At 39.8% G+C, this 18845-nt stretch overlaps 1 protein-coding gene across 4 annotated transcripts in view; it reads left to right on the top strand.

Moving 5' to 3' along the window:
- Window positions 1–18845, top strand: part of usp46 (ubiquitin specific peptidase 46) — a 104047-nt gene that overhangs the window by 51594 nt on the left and 33608 nt on the right. For 2 of the 4 annotated variants that reach the window (XM_072569288.1, XM_072569280.1), the window contains 2 exons: window positions 2190–2270; window positions 15727–15940. In XM_072569288.1, the coding sequence (XP_072425389.1) occupies window positions 2190–2270; window positions 15727–15940 (295 nt within the window). Of the gene's footprint in view, window positions 1–2189; window positions 2271–13052; window positions 13097–14187; window positions 14210–15726; window positions 15941–18845 lie in introns of those variants that run through there. The other 2 variants (XM_072569307.1, XM_072569298.1) reach the window with 2 other exon arrangements.

Raw genomic sequence — 18845 nt, 5'->3', positions numbered from 1 at the left:
TCCATTTGTCGGTGTTGGAATGATTGCTTCTGTAGTTAAGTATCTGGTCTGTGTGTGTTGCTTTCCTGTAGACACTAGCCTGCAGTTCTCCATTAACTGTTCATTCCACTGTCACATCTAGGAAGGGGATGTGGTGGTCTCGGTGGTGGTGGTGGTGGTGGTCGTCTCGGTGGTGGTGGTCTCTTTTGTGAAATGTATGCCAAAAGGGATGTTGTAGGTTTCCTCCTACGTTGTTCTGTTTTGTGATGACAAAGATGTCATCCATGTAGCAGACCCAAAGTTTGGATTGAATCGTGGGGTCGGCTGTATGTGTGAGTCTTTGCATTACTGCTTCTGCTTAGAATCCTCATATTGGTGATCCCATAGGTGTTCTGTTGATTTGTTTTTTGGTCTTGTCATTGGGTAGTGAGGCACAGGTGTACTAGCATTTTGTTCTTCCTGATGACGTTGGTGGTGTTTTTATCCTTGTTTCACCTAGTAGTGTGGTCAGTGTTTCTTTGGCCAGGCTGATGTTAATTGATGTGAATAGGGCTGTTACGTTAAAAGAAACCATTATTTCATCCTCTTCTATCTTGATGTCTTTGTTCAGGAATTCTTGGGTGGAGTGGCATGAGGTTTCTCATAGGTATTTCAGTTTTCGATGACGTTTCTTTACCACTGTATGTTGTGCTAGGGAGTGAGACTATGGGTCTGAGGGGAGCCCCTAAGTTGTGTGCCTTAGGTAATCCAAAGTAGCGAGGTGTGTTGGATCCACCAGGTTTCATTTTTTAAGGATCTGCCTTGTTAATTTGGCCTGATTTATGAAGCTTCTTCAATGTAGCTGTGATGTAATTTTCTAGCTGTGGAGTCAGTTCTATTGCTGCCTTTTGGTAAGTGTTCGTATCTGCGAGCAGTGAGTTCACCTTTTCAACATTATTGTGTTCTGTTTCGGAGTCAGTTATGTGCCCTTTGTCTGCAGGTAGGATTTCAATATTTTTGCTTTTTTGAGTCCTAGGGCTTTCCTTTCCTGTGTGTCCTGTCCTTTCCTTTACGAAACAGCCAGCAAAATGAATGTCATTTACAAAATAGCACACAAGGACTGTATCAAACATTACACTAGACAGGCAGGAAACTAGCCACCAAAAGACATGACCCACTATCACTAGTTTCCTTACGTACAGATGAAGGAAGGACGCTACTTTGACTGGGACAACACATCCATCCTTGGACAGGCTAAACAGAGGCTTGCACGGGGAGATCTCTAGGAATCCCTAAAGACCTGGCATTTTTACTGGAACTCCATCAATAAACACACCGATTTGGACCCCATTTATAAACCTCTGAGAGAAAGAACCGGAAATGATATCACCCACCTTAACAGACCAAGACACAAATAGAAAGTGGGACGGAACACCAGAGCTTCACTAAACCTACCAGCTTAGCAAGCGAACCTCAACCTGAGCTACAAATCTTCTCAAGTGCAAATAATTGTCCCTTTTCGAGTCTGCTTTCTAGAAAAATGTTGGATTATAATCTTATGTTATATTTCAGTTAGTCACATGTCTGATTTTCACTGTTATCCAGTCCAGTGTCAGAACCTTATTCTATCAGTTTTACTTTCGATCTGTTCATTTGACCCTCCGCCAAGAGCAGAAAGTCACCACAGAAATGTAAGCTAATAATATTTAGCTTTGCCACATATTTCATTTATGTTGCATTATCTATCTACCAGCTTTGGCTCAATAACAGCATTACATCTGAGTTAGGTTATGGATTCAGAGACACGCACACACAATCTACATTGAGACTCCAGTGCAGTGCTGAGGTGATACTGTATTGTCAGAAGTGCTGCTTTTGATCACCTTTTTAAAGCAAGGCCTGGAATGATGTTTCAGACAGACGTCATTGATCCTTTAGACCCCTTTGAAAACAAAAGTAGGGAAATTCTTCCTAGTTTCCTCGACAATGTTAATGCTTCCATCAGCATCACAAAAATAGATTATTTTGTCTGGGAGTTTGCTTTACACAAATATTACTTGTTGAGTTTCATAAATTCCAACAGTAACTTCAGTTTAGAAGTACTTATTTGTGTTGTGTTTTGGATGGCCATTAGCAATAGTAGCACGATATAAGTACAAGTTTTTCTGTTCTTCTTGCAGCAGCTGTACCTAATTGCCATATTCTCACCAACCCTTGTGCTTTTGTTGCAGGGCACCAATGCCTCTGCTCTGGAGAAAGACATCGGTCCAGAGCAGTTCCCAATCAATGAACACTACTTTGGTTTGGTCAATGTAAGTTTATTCCACTTTATGAAGTAATAATTAAGAAGTTGTATTTAAGCTGGACATTAAGCGAAGTAGCTATTTCAAGGATGAATAATCTTGCCCATATGTTATTGTTCTTCCTTTTCTCCTTCATTCGAGAGGAAAGAAGGTCTTAAGTTGTTGAAATTGATAGAAGTTGTTTTCATGAGAAAACAGGAGATTAAAGGATGATTTTTATGGAGGTGTATAAAATAATGGAAAATTTAGAATGGAAACAACTTTTCCCAAATAAAGGTGTCTGTACAAGAAAATATAAATAGAATATGAAATTAAATTTGGAAGCAAAGGCAGGAGAAACTTCTTTAAATAGAGCGTGAGTTTGAGGAATTTGAATAAATAACTGAAAGCTAGGTTAAGTTGAAATTTGAAGAGATGGATTGCATAATGAAAAGGGAATATTTCTTATAGAATAAGGAATGCTACTTATATGGAGGAATAATACACATTGATAATTTTGCGTAGAAGTTGCAACACAAAAACAAATTATGAAACACTATGGTTGAAAAGTATAAATGAAACATTCTGTTTTGGTTTTCTGAAATCTGGAGAAGATTTACGGATTTGCTTACAGCTTTGACTGTAATCCAGAAATTGTAATCAAACGTTTGAAAATGGTTTGGTTACACTAAAATGTCAGATAAAATGTGATTTACAGCCACAATTTTAAGATCTTCGATGTACTGATAATCAGACTGTAATAAAACATTACAATGAAACAAAGAACTGTGGATGCTGGAAATCTGAAAGAAAAATAAAAATAACTGGAGAAACTCTGATCTGGCAGCAACTGTGGAGAGAAAGCAGAGTTAGTGTTTTGGGTATGGTGACCCTTCTTTCGAACTACTGGTAGCTAGGAAAGGTGGTGCATGTGCTGGAGGCAAAGGAGATGGGGAAAGAAAGGAGTATGTGGTAGATGGAAATGGAGCCCAGAAGGCGAGGGCAGGAGATGGTGGTGCAGACAAACTCATGAATAATAGTAAGCCAGGGAGAAAGAAAATGGCTAATATTGGTGAACATCAATAGGTGAAAAACAGGCTGACTGTGATGAAAGCAGTTCCTGTCATGACAGGATGTGGGGTTGGTAAAGGACATGGACAAAGGATTTTTAGGCCCTAAAATTATTGAACTCTGAGTCAGAATACATTCCTCTGATTCATGTGAATTAATGTCCAATATCTTTTTCTAAGTGTTTCTGAATTGTAATTTCTTTTCCACCTTTTCATAACTCTCCATGTACACCTATGTATGTGTTGCAAAAAAAAATCTTCTGGGTTCAAATGTTAAATAAATCATCGTTTTCTTTTTAGCCCTAAACAGTTTGTCGTGGGTCATTTTAAAAATTAGACAACACAAACCAAGAGTTTGGGGGAGCACACCACAACCTACTTTTGAAAGAGAAAAGAAAAATAAGATAAGAAAAAAAATATTAAAATCTGTTATGGACAGAAGAGTAGAAACGTCTCCGTGATCACATTGTGAAAGCACTTGAGATAATATGGCAACGTTCTGTATCATGTCATTTATTTTCCTCATGCTGATGGTTAAAACAAACTCTTCACTGGTATGGGAGAGTCTGTATATTCTCCACTGAAGGTGCTCCTGGGAATGGAATGCTATTTTAGCATCAGTGTAGAATACTCTGAGAATTTCTGAAGTCTTTAGACTCGATGTTAACTTTTTTTTTATCTTGGAAGTATTATGCATGAAATGCACATGTAGCATGCAGGTGCAGCAGGTAATCAGGTAGTCTAATGAATGGAATATTTGCCCTTACTTCAAGGAGGTTGAAGTATGAGTAAGGAAGTCTTATTGCAAATTTACAAGGTGCTAATGAGACCACGTGGAGTACTGTGAGCAATTTTGGTCTAAGGAAAGACCTCATTTCATTGGCATTTCAGAGAAGGTTCACTAGTATGATGCTTGAGATGGAGGGATTATTTTATGAGCAAAGGTTAAACAGGTTGGGACTCTAGTCATTGGAATTTAGCAAAATGAGAGGTGATATCATTGAAACACACAGGATTCTTCAAGAGCTTGACCGTACTAATGCTGAAATCGTGTTTCTTCTCCTTCGAGAGTTTGGGAACAGACGGCATAGTCTTAGAATTAAGGAATGTCACTTTAAGATGAGGAATTTCTTCTCAAAAGGTGGGAGTCTTTGGAACTTGCCAAAGCTGTAGTGCAGAATCCTTGAGTATATTTAAGGCTAAGGTAGATTCTTGATTAGAGGGGAATCTAGGGTTATGGGCAAAGGACAGGAAAGTTGACCTGAGGAGTAACTGATCAACTGTTGAATGGTGGAGCAGGTTTGAGGGGCTGAACAGCCTACTCTTGTTGCTATTTCTTGTGGTCTTCATTCAGCTAAGCAGCTATGAAATGATGTAGACCTTAAGAATTGTGTTCAACTGTAATCTGTAACCACCTGGCTCAGCATATCCTCCACTTGATTCCTTGGTTTGATGGTAAATAAGTCCTGATTTACTGAAGACTGCAAGAGGCCAATACAGCAACATGTGCACCTAAAAATGAGATGTCATTTGGTGAAACTGAAATGCTTTCATGTCAAACGCAGGAGACAGTATGTGATAGTACTAAACAATCCACAACAAATGGATCAGATACAGGTCTGTAAACCAGCTGCATTCAGTTGTGAATGGTGGTGGACAACTAAACAAGAATAGGTTAGGGCTGTTTTCCCTGGAGCATTGGAGGTTAAGGGGTGACCTTAGAGAAGTTTATAAAATCACGAGGGTCAAGATTAGGTAAGTAGACAAGGTCTTTTCCCTGGGATGGGGGAGTCCAGAACTAGGGCATAGTTCAAAATCTCACAACACTAGGGTATAGTCCAACAGGTCTATTTGGAAGCACTAACTTTCGGGGTACTGCTCCTTCAGGTGGTTGTGGAATATAAGATTGTAAGATACAGAATTTGTAGCAAAAGTTTAGAGTGTGCTGTAACTGAAGTGATATATTGAAAAAGACCCTAGATTGTTTAAGTCTCTCATCTTTTTGAGTGAGCATGTTGGATTCAGTTCTTTTCGCTAGATAAGATAAGTGGGAGTGTTCATCCTATTCTCTCAGTACCTCCAATACTAAAGCAATACTTATTTATATGCAGTAAGACCTGAACAATACAGAGGTCTGTGCTGATATGTGGCATGAATGTTGCTTGCCACACAAGTAGTCGAGTAGCATCACCAGAGAGAGGATCTAACAATGTTCCCGTGGCATTACCATTGCTGAGTCTCCCACAATTGGAATCTTGCAAGTTACCAATGAGCAGAAACTGAATTGGGCCAATCAGATAAATACTGTAGCTGCAAGAGCAGGTCAAAGGTCTCTAATTTGGCAAACAAGCCAGCTGATGGCCCAAATGTTCTTCCTCTGACTCCAAGGTACAATTTTTGATTGTGAATATTCTCTACTTGCATCGATGAATACAGTTCCAACAATACTTGAACTTGACACAGTACAGATCAAAGCAATATGTTTCATTGAGAGTTCTGAAGAGTTGATGAGCCTGAACGTTGACTCTGCTTTCTCTGCGCAGATACTGCCAAACTTGATTTTTTTTTCCAATAATTTCTGTTTTTACTTCATTGGCATCCCCTCCACCCCCTATAAAAGCCTTAAACAAAAGAACCCAAAGGGCAGCTCGAAGAAGGATCACTGAACCTGAAAAGTTATCTCTGCTTTCTCTCCACAGTCAGACCTGATGAATGTTTCCAGCAACCTCTGTGTTTGGCCCTTTAAAAGCATTCACCATTGATGCTTAGTGCACAGTCCTATCACTATCTATCTGCAAGAAGCCCCACAGGAACTTGCCTAACTTTTTTGGCAATATCCAAACCTATTTTTATCATATAGAAGAACAAGGGCAGTAGGTACATGAGACAACCATTAACTGTGAGTTCCCTTCGAAATCATTGCTGGGTCAAAATCCTAGAACTCTCCTCAAAGTACAGCTTGGGTTGTTCCTATACCCTAAGGACTACAGTTCAAGTAGGTAGCTCACCATCGCCTTCTCAAAGGTGACAAAGGATAATCAGCAAATGTTGGCCTAGCCAGTGATGTGCATGTCCTGTGAAATATTTCAAGAAAACCTCCTTCAAATATGTTTGAAGCTTAAGTTTCCAAATGTCACCATGAGGAAATGCAGTAGAGAATGTTTATTAATGTGGAGAGGCTTGCACCCACTAAGGGTTGCGACCCATGATTTGGGAATCCCTAACCTCACTAAATGAAACAGAGTTTTTAGAGTTCTAACTTTCCTTCAAAGAAGTGTATTTTACTACTTGGTAATTCACCTTTTCTCCGTCTTCTTAAAGGTCCCCTCAGTCATCCTACGTAATTAAGGATTTGGAAGAACTACAAACTTGAGCTGTATTTTCATTTTTGCTTTTTAAAGTAAATTATGGAATGATGTACATTTCATACTGTAGGCTGCTATGTATGAGGGATCTAAAGTTTTTGTCACTTTGTTTAGTTCTGATTAATCTTGTCAAGAACAGCATTGCTATTTATCCTGAAACACACTGGATTGTTGGCACTGGTTGCTATGAATTACATCTGGAGGAGAAATTGCCTTCATAGACCAGTTTTATTTTGGTCAATTCAGTTTTCTCAATGATACAAAAATAAAAAGCACCAAGTGAAGAGCTGGTGCAGATAAGACCTTAAGACATAGGAGCAGAAATTAGGCCACTCAGCCCATCAAGTCTGCTCCGCCATTCAGACATAGCTGATGAGCTTCACAACTCCATTCTCCTGCTTTCTCCCTGTAACCCTTGATACTCAAAATCCTAACTATCTCAAATTTAAATATAGTCAATGACCTGACCTGACCACAACTTTCTGTGGCAATTATTTCCATAGATTCGCTGCTCTCTGGATGAACAAGTTTTTCCTTATCTCTGTTCTGATAGGTCTGCCCTTTACTCTAAGGCTGTGCCCTCTGGTCCTAGTCTCTTCCACCAATGGAAACATCGTCCCAGCATACACACTGTCCAGGTCATTCAGTATTAAGTTTCAATTACATTCCCCCCCTCATCCTTCTAAATTCCAAGTATAGTCCCAGAGTTCTCAAATGGTTATACATTTAAGCTGTTCATTCCTGGGGCCATTCTAGTGAATCTCCAGCGCCAGTATGTTCTTCAGAGATATGGGTCGCAAAACTACACACGTTACTGCAAATGTGGCCTGACTAGAGCCTTTTAGAGCCTTAGAAGTACATCCCTGTATTTATATTCAAGCCATAGGTCTGTTTCCATGCTGTACATCTCTATTGGTCCAACCCGTCCAGATATCCCAACCCAATCTAGTCCCACCTGCCAGCACGCAGCCCATATCCCTCCAAACCCTTCCTCTTCATATACCCATCCAAATGCCTCTTAAATATTGCAAGTGTACCAGCCTCCACCACTTCCTCTGGCAGCTCATTCTATACACGTACCACTCACTGTGTGAGGAAGTTGCCCCGTAGGTCTCTTTTTTTTATCTTTCTCCTCTCACCCTAAACCTATGCCCTCTAGTTCTGGACTCCCAGACCCCAGGGAAAAGACCTTGTCTATTTACCCTATCCATGCCCCTCATAATTTTGTAAACCTCTATAAGGTCACCCCTCAGCCTCTGACACTCCAGGGAAAACAGCCCCAGCCTGTTCAGCCTCTCCCTGTAGCTCAAATCCTCCAACCCTAGCAACATCCTTGTAAATCTTTTCTGAACCCTCTCAAGTTTCACAACATCTTTCAGATAGGAAGGAGACCAGAATTACATGCAATATTCCAGCAGTGGCCTAACCAATGTCCTGGTAAAAACAATGACTGCAGATGCTGGAAAGCAAATACTGGATTAGTGGTGCTGGAAGAGCACAGCAGTTCAGGCAGCATCCAACGAGCAGCGAAATCGACGTTTCGGGCAGAAGGGCTTTTGCCCGAAACGTCGATTTCGCTGCTCGTTGGATGCTGCCTGAACTGCTGTACTCTTCCAGCACCACTAATCCAGTATATAACCAATGTCCTGTACAGCGACAACATGACCTCCCAACTCCTGTACTCAATACTTTGACCAATAAAAGAAAGCATACCAAACGTCATCTTCACTATCCTATCTACCTGCGACTCCATTTCAAGGAGCTACGAACTTGCACTCCAAGGTCTCTTTGTTCAGCAACACTCCCTAGGACCCTACCATTAAGTGGAAAGTCCTGCTAAGATTTGCTTTCCCAAAATGCTGCATCTCGCATTTATCTGAATTAAACTCCATCTGCCACTTCTCAGCCCATTGGCCCATCTGGTCCAGATCCTGTTGTAATCTGAGTCCTGTCGAAATAAATACCGTTATTGCATTTACCGTCCTAACTACTGATTCCACCTGCAAGTTTAGCTTGAGACAATCCTGAAATGGAGCTCCCAAGTCTCTTTGCACTTCAGACTTCTGGATTTTCTCCCCATTTAGAAAATAAAGATGTGACATGATGTGATGTGAAATTTAGATGTGATGGGCCTTTGATGTAAAAAGGATCAGAGACTATGGGGCTAAAGCAGAAACAGGATACTGAATTGGATGATAAACTATGATCATAATTGAATGGTGAAGCAGGAACAAAGCATCAAATGGCCTGGTCTTGTTCATTTTTTTCTGTTTCTATGATTTCAAGGATAGTAATGTAATTGAGTGTCAGGTGAGATTGAATATATTCTTCTGGAGTTACTCCACACTTAGGCAAAGGCAGATCGGGGAGGTAAATGTGTGACCTGAGGATCAGTGTAGAAGGGAGCAGTTTAGATTTTTGTGACATTGGGATCACTTTTTGGAAAGGAGAAAACTGTTCAGAAGACAGCGGCTTCATCGAAGCAGAAAAGTAACTAATCTCTTGGCTGAGAGAGTAAATGGTGCAGTGGGGGTAAACTTAAACTTATGAAGTTGGGTGGGGTGTGTTGACTAATGGCCTAGTTTTGGAAGTACCAGAGAAGATGGTGATTTGGAGAATGGAAGTGAGCGAAGGCTTGAGTGTTGTCAGTATACAGAGAAATGTCCAACTTCCAGTAGGCAGGATTAAATTATATGTCTATAAATGCATGGAATACAGTGTTCAAAACTGGAAGCATAAATTACTGTAGCAACATAGGACATAGTAGCATTGACAGAAATGTGTGCAGAACAGGACTGAATACTGAAATTTTAGGTTCTAAGTTTTTAGTAGAAATGAGGTTGGTAAAAAGGGAGGGGCTGTGGCAGTCTTGGCCAAAGATCATATCATTGCCCTTACATGAGGTGCAGTTCCTGAATTAGAATCTATATGGTTGGAGGTGAGAAACAGGAAAGGAGTGGTGAGCTTGTTGCATGTTTATTATAGACTTCTAAATAGGAGGAAGCAGAAGAGAGCAATTGTTGGCAGATTACAGAAATCTGCAGGACGATTAGGGTTGTGATAGTTGGTGATCTTAATTACCAAAGGGTAAAATGTGGGGCACAAAAGGGGAGAAATTCCTGCAATGTGTGCCGGAGTGTGTTCTGGAACCATATGATTCCAGTCATACCATGGAAGAAGCTGGACCTGGTCCTAGGAAATGAGGCAGGCCAAATGGAGAATGTCAGAGTGGAGGACCATTTGGAAAACCGTAATCATCATGTTGTAAGGTTCAATTTTAAACTAGAAATGGATAAAAATCAGTAAATGATTAAAATCCTAGACTGGAAAATGGCAGATTTTAGGGGTCTCAAATTTGAATAGTGTTCATTGTGCAAACACATTTTAGTAGATAAATCGTGAATGAAAAATGGGAGAATTTCAAATAGGATGCAAGCTAGGTACATAGCCATGAGATAGAATATGGGGTATACAAAGCTAGAATACCCTGAATGACTAAGGATCTTGATGAGAAAATAAGAAAGATAAAATAGGTGTATGATGCATGCCAATAATAATAGCAATACAAATCAGGAAGAATATCTCCAATGCAGGAGAGAGGCTAAAGCTGGAATAAGGAAGGCTAAGAGAAAGCATGAGCAAATTGTAACAAATAGTAAAACAAATAGTAAAATATTCTTCAAACATATTAGTAAAGAATAGAATGGGGCCTATAAGGAACAAGCAGGGTAAGCTGCTCACTGAAGCAAAAGAGATGTCACAGGTACCAAATGAATGTTTTACTTCTGTCTTTACCAAATTAGAAGTTGGTGACAATGGCTCAGTTGAAAATGTGGGCATTGAGCAATTGAGGAATATAGTCTAATAAAGATGAGATGCTAAAAAGGCTGGTAGCACACCAGGTAGAGAAGTTGCCAGACCTGAATATGATGCGTTCTAGATTGCTGAGAAAGGTGAGGGAGCAAATTAACAGATCCAAGGAAAAATGTGAGAAATTGGGCTTCTCCTCGGAACGGAGAAGATTAAGAGGTGACCTTATTGAGGCATTGAAAATTATGAACAATTTTGACCGGTAAAGAATATTTTGCTTTCACTAGTTATGTCATGTCCGTGACTAGACGTCACAATTTCAAGTGAGTTGGAAGTGAGATGAGATTCTTCTTTGAGATAGAATGTGGGCAAATCTGAGGCTATACGTTTTAGTAGGAAAAGTAGAGGGGTGGATTATTTTCTAATTGGGGAAAGACCTCGGATATCTGAAGCGCACAGGACATAAAAAGAATGCTAAACTAGGAAGGAAAAATGCAATGTTGCCACTCATTTCAAGAGAGCTAGAATGCAAGAGCAGAAATGTACTGCTGAGGCTGTATAAAATCCTGATCAAACAGCATTTGGAAAATTGGAATTTTGGCCCCCATATCGAAGGAAGGATGTACTGGCCTTGGAGGGGTTCCAGAAGAGGTTTCCAAGAATGAAGCCAGGAACGAAGGGTTTGTCATGTGAGGAACAATTGAAGACTCTCTCAATAGAGTTTAGAAGGATGGGAGAGAGGGATTTCATTGCAACTTACTAAATACTGAGAGGCCTAAATACAATGGACATGGAGAAGATGCCTCCGTAAGTAGGAGAGACTAGGACTTGATGGCACAACCTCATAGTAACTTAGTCAAGGAGGAATTTCTTCAGCCGGAGGATGATGACTAGAGGGAATTCCTTGCCACAGAAGGCTGTAGAGGCCAAGTTATTTAAGACAGAGATAAATGAGATTCTTGATCAGTAAGGGGATCAAGTGTAATAAGAACAAAACTGGAAAATGAGGTTTGAGAAACACATCAGCCATGATCAAATGGTGGAGCAGACTCTATCAGCCATGGCCTCATTCAGCATCTTATGTCTGTTTTGTGATTCTATGGTCATTGCTTGGTATTTGTGTTACTTGCCAGCCCAAATCTGAATATTGTCCAGATCTTATTGCCTTTGGACACTGACTTCTTTGATATCTGAGGAGTCATGAATTATGCTTAATACTCTACAATCAGTGAACTTCCTCATTTCTGTCTTAATGACAGAAGGAGAGTGGTTGATGAAATGGCTGAAGATGGTTAGGCCACAGACGCTACCTTGACAAACTCCTGCAGGAATGTCCTAGAACTGAGATGATTTGTCACCAACAACCAGAACTATATTCCCTTATCCTATGTGACGAGAGTGACTCCAACCAATGTAGGATTACCTATCTGACTCACATTGACTGCAATTTTGCTAGGGCACTTTGATGTCACTTTCACTCAAATGTGTCCTTGATATCGAGGGCAGTCATTCTCACCTTGTCTGTAAAATTCAGATCTTCTGCCAATGTTTAAATCAATGTTGTAATGAGGTCAAGTGTATTCCTGAAGACCGTTGTAGTGATTGAATGCACTGTAAAAAATATCATTGCCATAAGTTTGGGGGACAGTTTGTGAAGACATGCATCATTGTGAGCTCAGATTTACTGGCTGCAGAAAAACTTAAATTATTTTATAGTATGAGTTTCATTCTTAAGGAGTGTAGTGGACTCTCTGAAAGTGGAGTCACAGGTAGACAGGGCAATGAAGAAAGCTTTTGGCACAATGGTCTTCATCAGTCTATAGAAGTTGCGAAGTTTTATGTTGCAGTTGTTCAGGATATTGGTGAGGTTACATTAGGAGTATTGTGTTTAGTTTTTGGTCACTTTGTTATTGGAAGGTTGTTATTACAATGGAAAGAGTGCAGAAGAAATTTATAAGGATGTTGCCAGAACTCTAGGGACCAAGTTGTAGAAAAATTTGGACAAGCTAGGACATCTTTCTTTAGAGTGTAAGAGATTGAGGGGGGATTTTACAGAAGCATATAAGATTATGAAAGGCATGGATAGGCTGAATGCATTCAGTCTTTTTCCCAGAATTGTGGAATCAAGGACGAGAGGGCATCATTTTAAGGTAAGTGGGGAAAGAATAAAAGAGAACCTGACTGGTAACCTTTTTACACAGAAGGTGGTGCGCACATAGAATGAGCTGCCAGCAGAATTGGTTGAGGCAGGTAAATTAGCAACATTTTAAAAAGCATTTGGACAGATGCATGGATAGGAAAAGCTTTTAGAAGGGTATGGGCCAAGTACAAGGAAATGGGGTTAGCATGGACCAGTTTGGGCCAAAGAGCCTGTCTCTGTAAGTGCGACTCTATGACTCTCTCAGGACTGTCAGCTGTTTTGGGACATTGAAACATTTCTGGGACTGATTTTCAAATTCTACTGTCTGGCTCTTAATGATTCAACCAATGTAAGAAATAATGGCGTGGTGGTTGGCATTGTGAAAGTCCTGTTTCCATGTTGTACTCTTTTATGTTCTTAGGTATAAACCAACTGGTGATCTTTTCATGGAATCACAGCATATTTGGAAACGTGAGGAAGTTTGCTTTTTTTAGCAGCAATGCATGATACAAAAAGGGCAATGTTATTATGAGGATTTCAGAAGTGCATGGAATTCTGTTATTATTTGAAAAATTAAGTGGTCATTCTTGGAGCTCCAACAATGTATAGGTCTCAGGTGGGGTTAGCTGTTCTAGTTAGTTAAGAAATGAATTGCCTCAACCTTGATCAAAGTTATTTTATTGTGTTACTGCTTTACTTATCAACATAATTTGTGTGCATACCTAAAGTCAAAAGGAACATCAAGCATTAACTTTTAAGAAAGCAAAGCTTTAAACAGCACCCAGTTTGAAAGAGACCTTGAATTTGAGTTTGTTGATTGATTGATTGGCTATTGTGAGATGGCTCACCTGAGGATGCAAGCTGATCCAGTTTTATGAACTGAGGAATGAAGTGAAAATGTTCATCGAGTGGAAGAGAGAGCCTATGACTGAACTGAGTGAGCACATTTGACTGACTGTTTTCATGGTCAACATCATGTTTTATCTGTTTGAGCTCAGTGTCAAATTGCAAGGACCTAACCAGTTTGTTTGTTCTTTCAAATGTGATATAATTTGAATCCAAATTAATGCTTTGACAAATGTAGCAAAAGGGGGATGCAATGTATTTTCCTACCCTTCAGAGTCAAAACCTTGAAACATCAGGGGCGTATGCCAGACTGTACAAACTTATTCAGAAATTTTGCATGCAATTTGAAGACGGAAAAATGAAAGAACTGGAATTAAATGTTTTTGCCCCAGCATTCAATATTGAAGCTGCTGATATATCTGAAAACCTTCAACTTCAAGTTACAAAACTACAAAACCACAATGAACTACATGTAGGTCAAATACTGTAACCTGCCTTTGCTGGTGTTCTGTAGACTTGATGTAGTTGCTACTGACTTTCTAAACTTGATGAGACATGCTGAGTATTGCATCACTCTTCTAAGTTCTATTTAAAACTTTCCCTGTGAAAGAACTGTTTGCATACCAGGTTGACAGATGAGAATTTGAAACAACAGTTGTGAGTAGCAGAATCTTTGGTAGCAAACATAGGAAGGCTTACTTAGGCAAAGAAACCTCAGCCAACACATTAAAACAGCGGGTGAGCTAAATGTTTAGTTTTCTCAAGTAAATTGAACTTTTTAATTGTACAGTCCTTGATTATTTCTGTCTTTTGAGCTGATCAGTTGATTTTTGTCAGATAGCACTGTTCTTTGCAATCTAGTAGGTACTGTATTCTGTAGTGTTTAATCCTATAAAACAAGGGGAGATGGGGCTGGACCCATAATTGAAACCAGCTGGATATTGCTTTGAGGATACCAGTTAAAATCCCATTATAACAGTTGGTAAGTTTAAATTTAGATAATGAAAATCTGGAATTGAAAACTTGTTTCAGAAATGGTGGCCACATTGTTGTTAAAAAAAAAATACCCATTGGGATAGGAAATTTGCCATCCTTACCAGGACTGGTGAGCATATAAACTCCAGCTTCCTTAATCTGGTTGATTCTTGCTGCAATCCAAAATGTTTAGGAAGCTTTTTATTACTAAGGCACTTGTGGATGGGCAGCAAATGCTGGCTGGCCTTGCTAGTAATGCATGCATCCCATGAAAATGAACAAAGAAATAAATTAGCCAGTTGATATTTTGAATGCATGGGACCTGCGGTATTTTGGTGCCATGTTGAAAGATGATTCTTACACCAGAATACTTGTAATACAGTAAATAATAGATTTAGCTTTTTGTCTGAAGATTAAATTTCCATGTACTGGATCACTTTCCATTTACTCTTGCAGATTAAGTTTGAAAATATCAGTAATGCTGAGCAGGTCATGTAACACTGTTTTCAGGTTGAACGATAGCTTTTCCAAAATGTTAGAAACTTAACAGATGCTAAAAGGCTTGGAAAGGAAAGAAGGGGAAGTTTGACTGGCAAAGAAGGCAGGAAACATTTTAAATAGCAAAGGGACAAAGGTATAAGGCAAAAGCAAATGGTCATGAGATAAATGAAGAAACAAAAGTTGGATCCAGAGTAAATTTAAAAAAAACACTCCAATCACAATTGAATACTGTCTGAAGAGGGGTCCAGCCTTCAGATTTCTGGCATATGCAGTTATTCGTTTTTGTACTCCATTACCTCATTGTTTTACTTGTTGGTTTAAGAATAAAATCAGAAATGTTATAAGTTCAGTAAATGTAATTTGCAAGTATTTTGCTCTGAAAGGTAGTAAAGAATGCTTCCTTGCAGCCTTTTTTATTGTAATACATTATCAGAGCTATATTCATTTTATGATCATTGTTCAGATTGTTCAGTGATTCAGTAATAGCAGATGGTATTTGTAATTGATTACTTTTGGTCAAGAAGGTTTCTTTACCAACTAGTTCTGTACAATATAATTTTGGTTAACTGTGACTTCAAAGCAATGAATGTTGTAATGAAAACTTATGGCTTCCAACTGAAGTATGTTATGAAATATACTTGTATTGATAATTTGTAGGATTCTTGATCACCTTTTTAAGCAAATATTTGACTGAAAAATATATATTATTTGAGGAATATTATTGCTCTGCAACTGTCTTAACAAATTATCTAAATGCTCGCTGTCTTTTACTGTGCTAGTTTGGGAACACCTGCTATTGTAACTCTGTGCTGCAAGCTCTCTACTTCTGCCGACCATTTAGAGAAAATGTACTTGCATACAAAGCACAACAGAAGAAGAAGGAAAATCTGTTGACTTGTTTGGCTGACCTGTTCCATAGCATTGCCACCCAGAAGAAAAAAGTTGGTGTGATTCCTCCCAAGAAATTCATATCTAGGCTACGTAAAGAGAATGGTGAGTAATGCAGTGGGATGATTATTCATTTTCTGAACATTTTTATTGTTTTTATTTGTTTTGTTTTATTTTTTCTGACTCAAATTAATCCATGTTTCAAAGTTTTTAAGAAACACATTGATTACAGTAAGGCGTTTGACAAGGTTCCCCATGGGAGATTGGTTAGCAAGGTTAGATCTCACGGGATACAGGGCGAACTAGCCATTTGGATACAGAACTGGCTCAAAAGGGAGAAGACAGAGGGTGGTGGTAGAGTGTTGTTTTTCAGACTTGGAGGCCTGTGACCAGTGGAGTGCCACAAGTTCGGTGCTGCGTCCTCTACTTTGTCATTTACATAAATGATTTTGATGTGAGCATAAGAGGTACAGTTAGTAAGTTTGCAGATGACACCAAAATTGAAGGTGTAGTGGACAGCGAAGAAGGTTACCTCAGATTACAACAGGATCTTGACCAGATGGGCCATTGGGCCGAGAAATGGCAGATGGAGTTTAATTCAGTTAAGTGCGAGGTGCTGCATTTTGGGAAAGCAAGTCTTAACAGGACTTATACACTTAATGGTAAGGTCCTAGAGAGTGTTGCTGAACAAAGAGACCTTGGAGTGCAGGTTCATAGCTCCTTGAAAGTGGAGTCGCAGGTAGATAGGCGAGTGAAGAAGGCGTTTGCTATACTTTCTTTTATTGGTCAGAGTATTGAGTACAGGAGTTGGGAGGTTATGTGGCTGTACAGGACATTTGGTTAGACCACAGTTGGAATATTGTGTGCATTTCTGGTCTCCTTCCTATCGGAAAGATGTTGTGAAACTTGAAAGGGTTCAGAAAAGATTTACAAGGATGTTGCCAGGGTTGGAGAATTAGAGCTATAGGGAGAGGTTGAGTAGGCAAGGGCTGCTTTCCCTGGAGCGTCTTAGGCTGAGGGGTGACCTTATAGAGGTTTATTAAATCATGAGGGCATGAATAGGATAAATAGACAAGATCTTTTCCAATGGGGCGGGGAGTCCAGACCAAGAGGGCATAGGTTTAGGTTGAGAGGGGAAAGATATAAAAGAGACTTAAGGGGCAACGTTTTCACACACAGGGTGGTACATGTATGGAATGAGTTGCCAGAGGAAGTGGTGGAGGCTGGTACAATTGCATCATTCAAAAGGCATTTGGATGGGTATATGAATAGGAAGGGTTTGGAGGGATATGGGCCGGACGCTGGCAGGTGGGACTAGATTGAGTTGGGATATCTGGTCAGCATGGACAGGTTGGACCGATAGGTCTGTTTCCATGCTGTACGTCTCTATGACTCTATAATTAATTTACACTGCAGGTATTCATGTATGAAGTTTAGCCTATTCCAAGAAAATCCTGTAGGTTTTTTAGTTTATTTTTGCATAACAGTTGTTTTTGCGTTGGACAGGAAGATGATACATATTAAAAGGAATATTCTGCACAATATTAAAGATAATTGTTATTCATCTTCACTCTTGAGCAAAGCATATTGCTACATATCCTATCTGAAATAAATCCGATACCGGCGCAAATTTCAGGAGAAAACCATAAGATACAGGAGCAGAAATTAGGCCATATGGCCCGGTGAGTCTGCTCCGCCATTCAATCATGGCTGACCGGTTTCTCAACCACATTTTCCCACTTTTTTCTTTTCCCCATAACCTTTGATCCCCAGGCAATCAAGAACTTATCTATCTCTGTTTTAAATATACTCAATGACCTGGGCTCCACAGCCTTCTGTGACAATGAATTCCTCAGACTCACCACTCTCTGGCTGAAGACATTTCTCTTTCTCTCCATTCTAAAGGGTCTTCCCTTTAAGACTGCGCCCTTGGGTTGTCGTCTCTCCTGCCAATGGAAAGATCTTCCCAACTCCCACTCTATCTGGGCTGTTCAGTATTCTGAAAGTTTCAGTCAGATTCCACCCCCCCCTTTAAACTCCAAGTTATCGTCCCAGAGTCTTCAAACATTCATTTGCTTTTGGCATCTTGACTCCGTTTGTGTCCAGTTTTGTAACTCATTAGTGTTATACTGGATTACTGTTTGAGCTAAGTAACAAAGGCATGAGCAATTACTGCTGCGTATATCAGTTATGATAACTTGACAAAAGAAACAAAAATGAGCTTTGTAATTGATACTGCCTGGGATGGAGCAGTTTATCTATGAAGAGAGTGTGAGTAAGCTTGGGTTGTTTTCCTTAGATTAGTGAAGGATGTGAGGGGACCTGATTTGTGGTGTACAAGTTTGAGGAGCATGGACAGGGTGGATAGAATGCAACTGTGTCCCTGAAAGGTAAAGGGCATGATTTTGTAATGAAAGGCAGGAAGTTTCAAGGGGATTTGTGGAATTTAGTTCTTATCCAGTAAGTGGTGGGAATTTAGAATGTGCTGTTTGGAAGGATAGTTGAGGTGGGAAGATTCTCTTTTTAAAAGGTAAGAAAAATGGAAGAACTGTGAATGCGGGAAATCCAAAAAAACACAGAATTGTTGAAAAAAATTCAGCATGTCTAGCATCTACGAAGACAAAGCGGAGTAAATGTTTCAGGCCCTGTGACCCTTCAGAACTGAATGTAGCTAGGAAAAGGTTGATATATATGCTGAAGTTGGGGTTTGAAGAGAAGTAAACAATAGCTGGGAGGTGGAGCCAAGAGAGAGAACAGCAATTGAGCAGTCAAAGTAATGGGATCGCGAGTGTGGTGCTGGAAAAACAGCAGTTCAGGCAGCATCCAAAGAGCAGGAGAATCGACCTTTCAAGCATAAGCCCCATATGAGGGATGGCTTTCCAGCATCGCAGACTCTAGTCTGGTCTCCAGCATCTGCAGTCCTCACTTTTACCTAGACCAAGCAATCGATAAAAGTCAGCCTGGGAGTATCAGTAGTTGCTAAAGGAGACCATTATTAGCTTACAATGCA

The sequence above is a fragment of the Chiloscyllium punctatum genome, chromosome 1, assembly GCF_047496795.1.
Source record: "Chiloscyllium punctatum isolate Juve2018m chromosome 1, sChiPun1.3, whole genome shotgun sequence".
Lineage (NCBI taxonomy): Eukaryota > Metazoa > Chordata > Chondrichthyes > Orectolobiformes > Hemiscylliidae > Chiloscyllium > Chiloscyllium punctatum.
The sequence above is the reverse complement of the archived record's forward strand: the minus strand, read 5'-3'. Positions and strand labels throughout refer to the sequence as shown.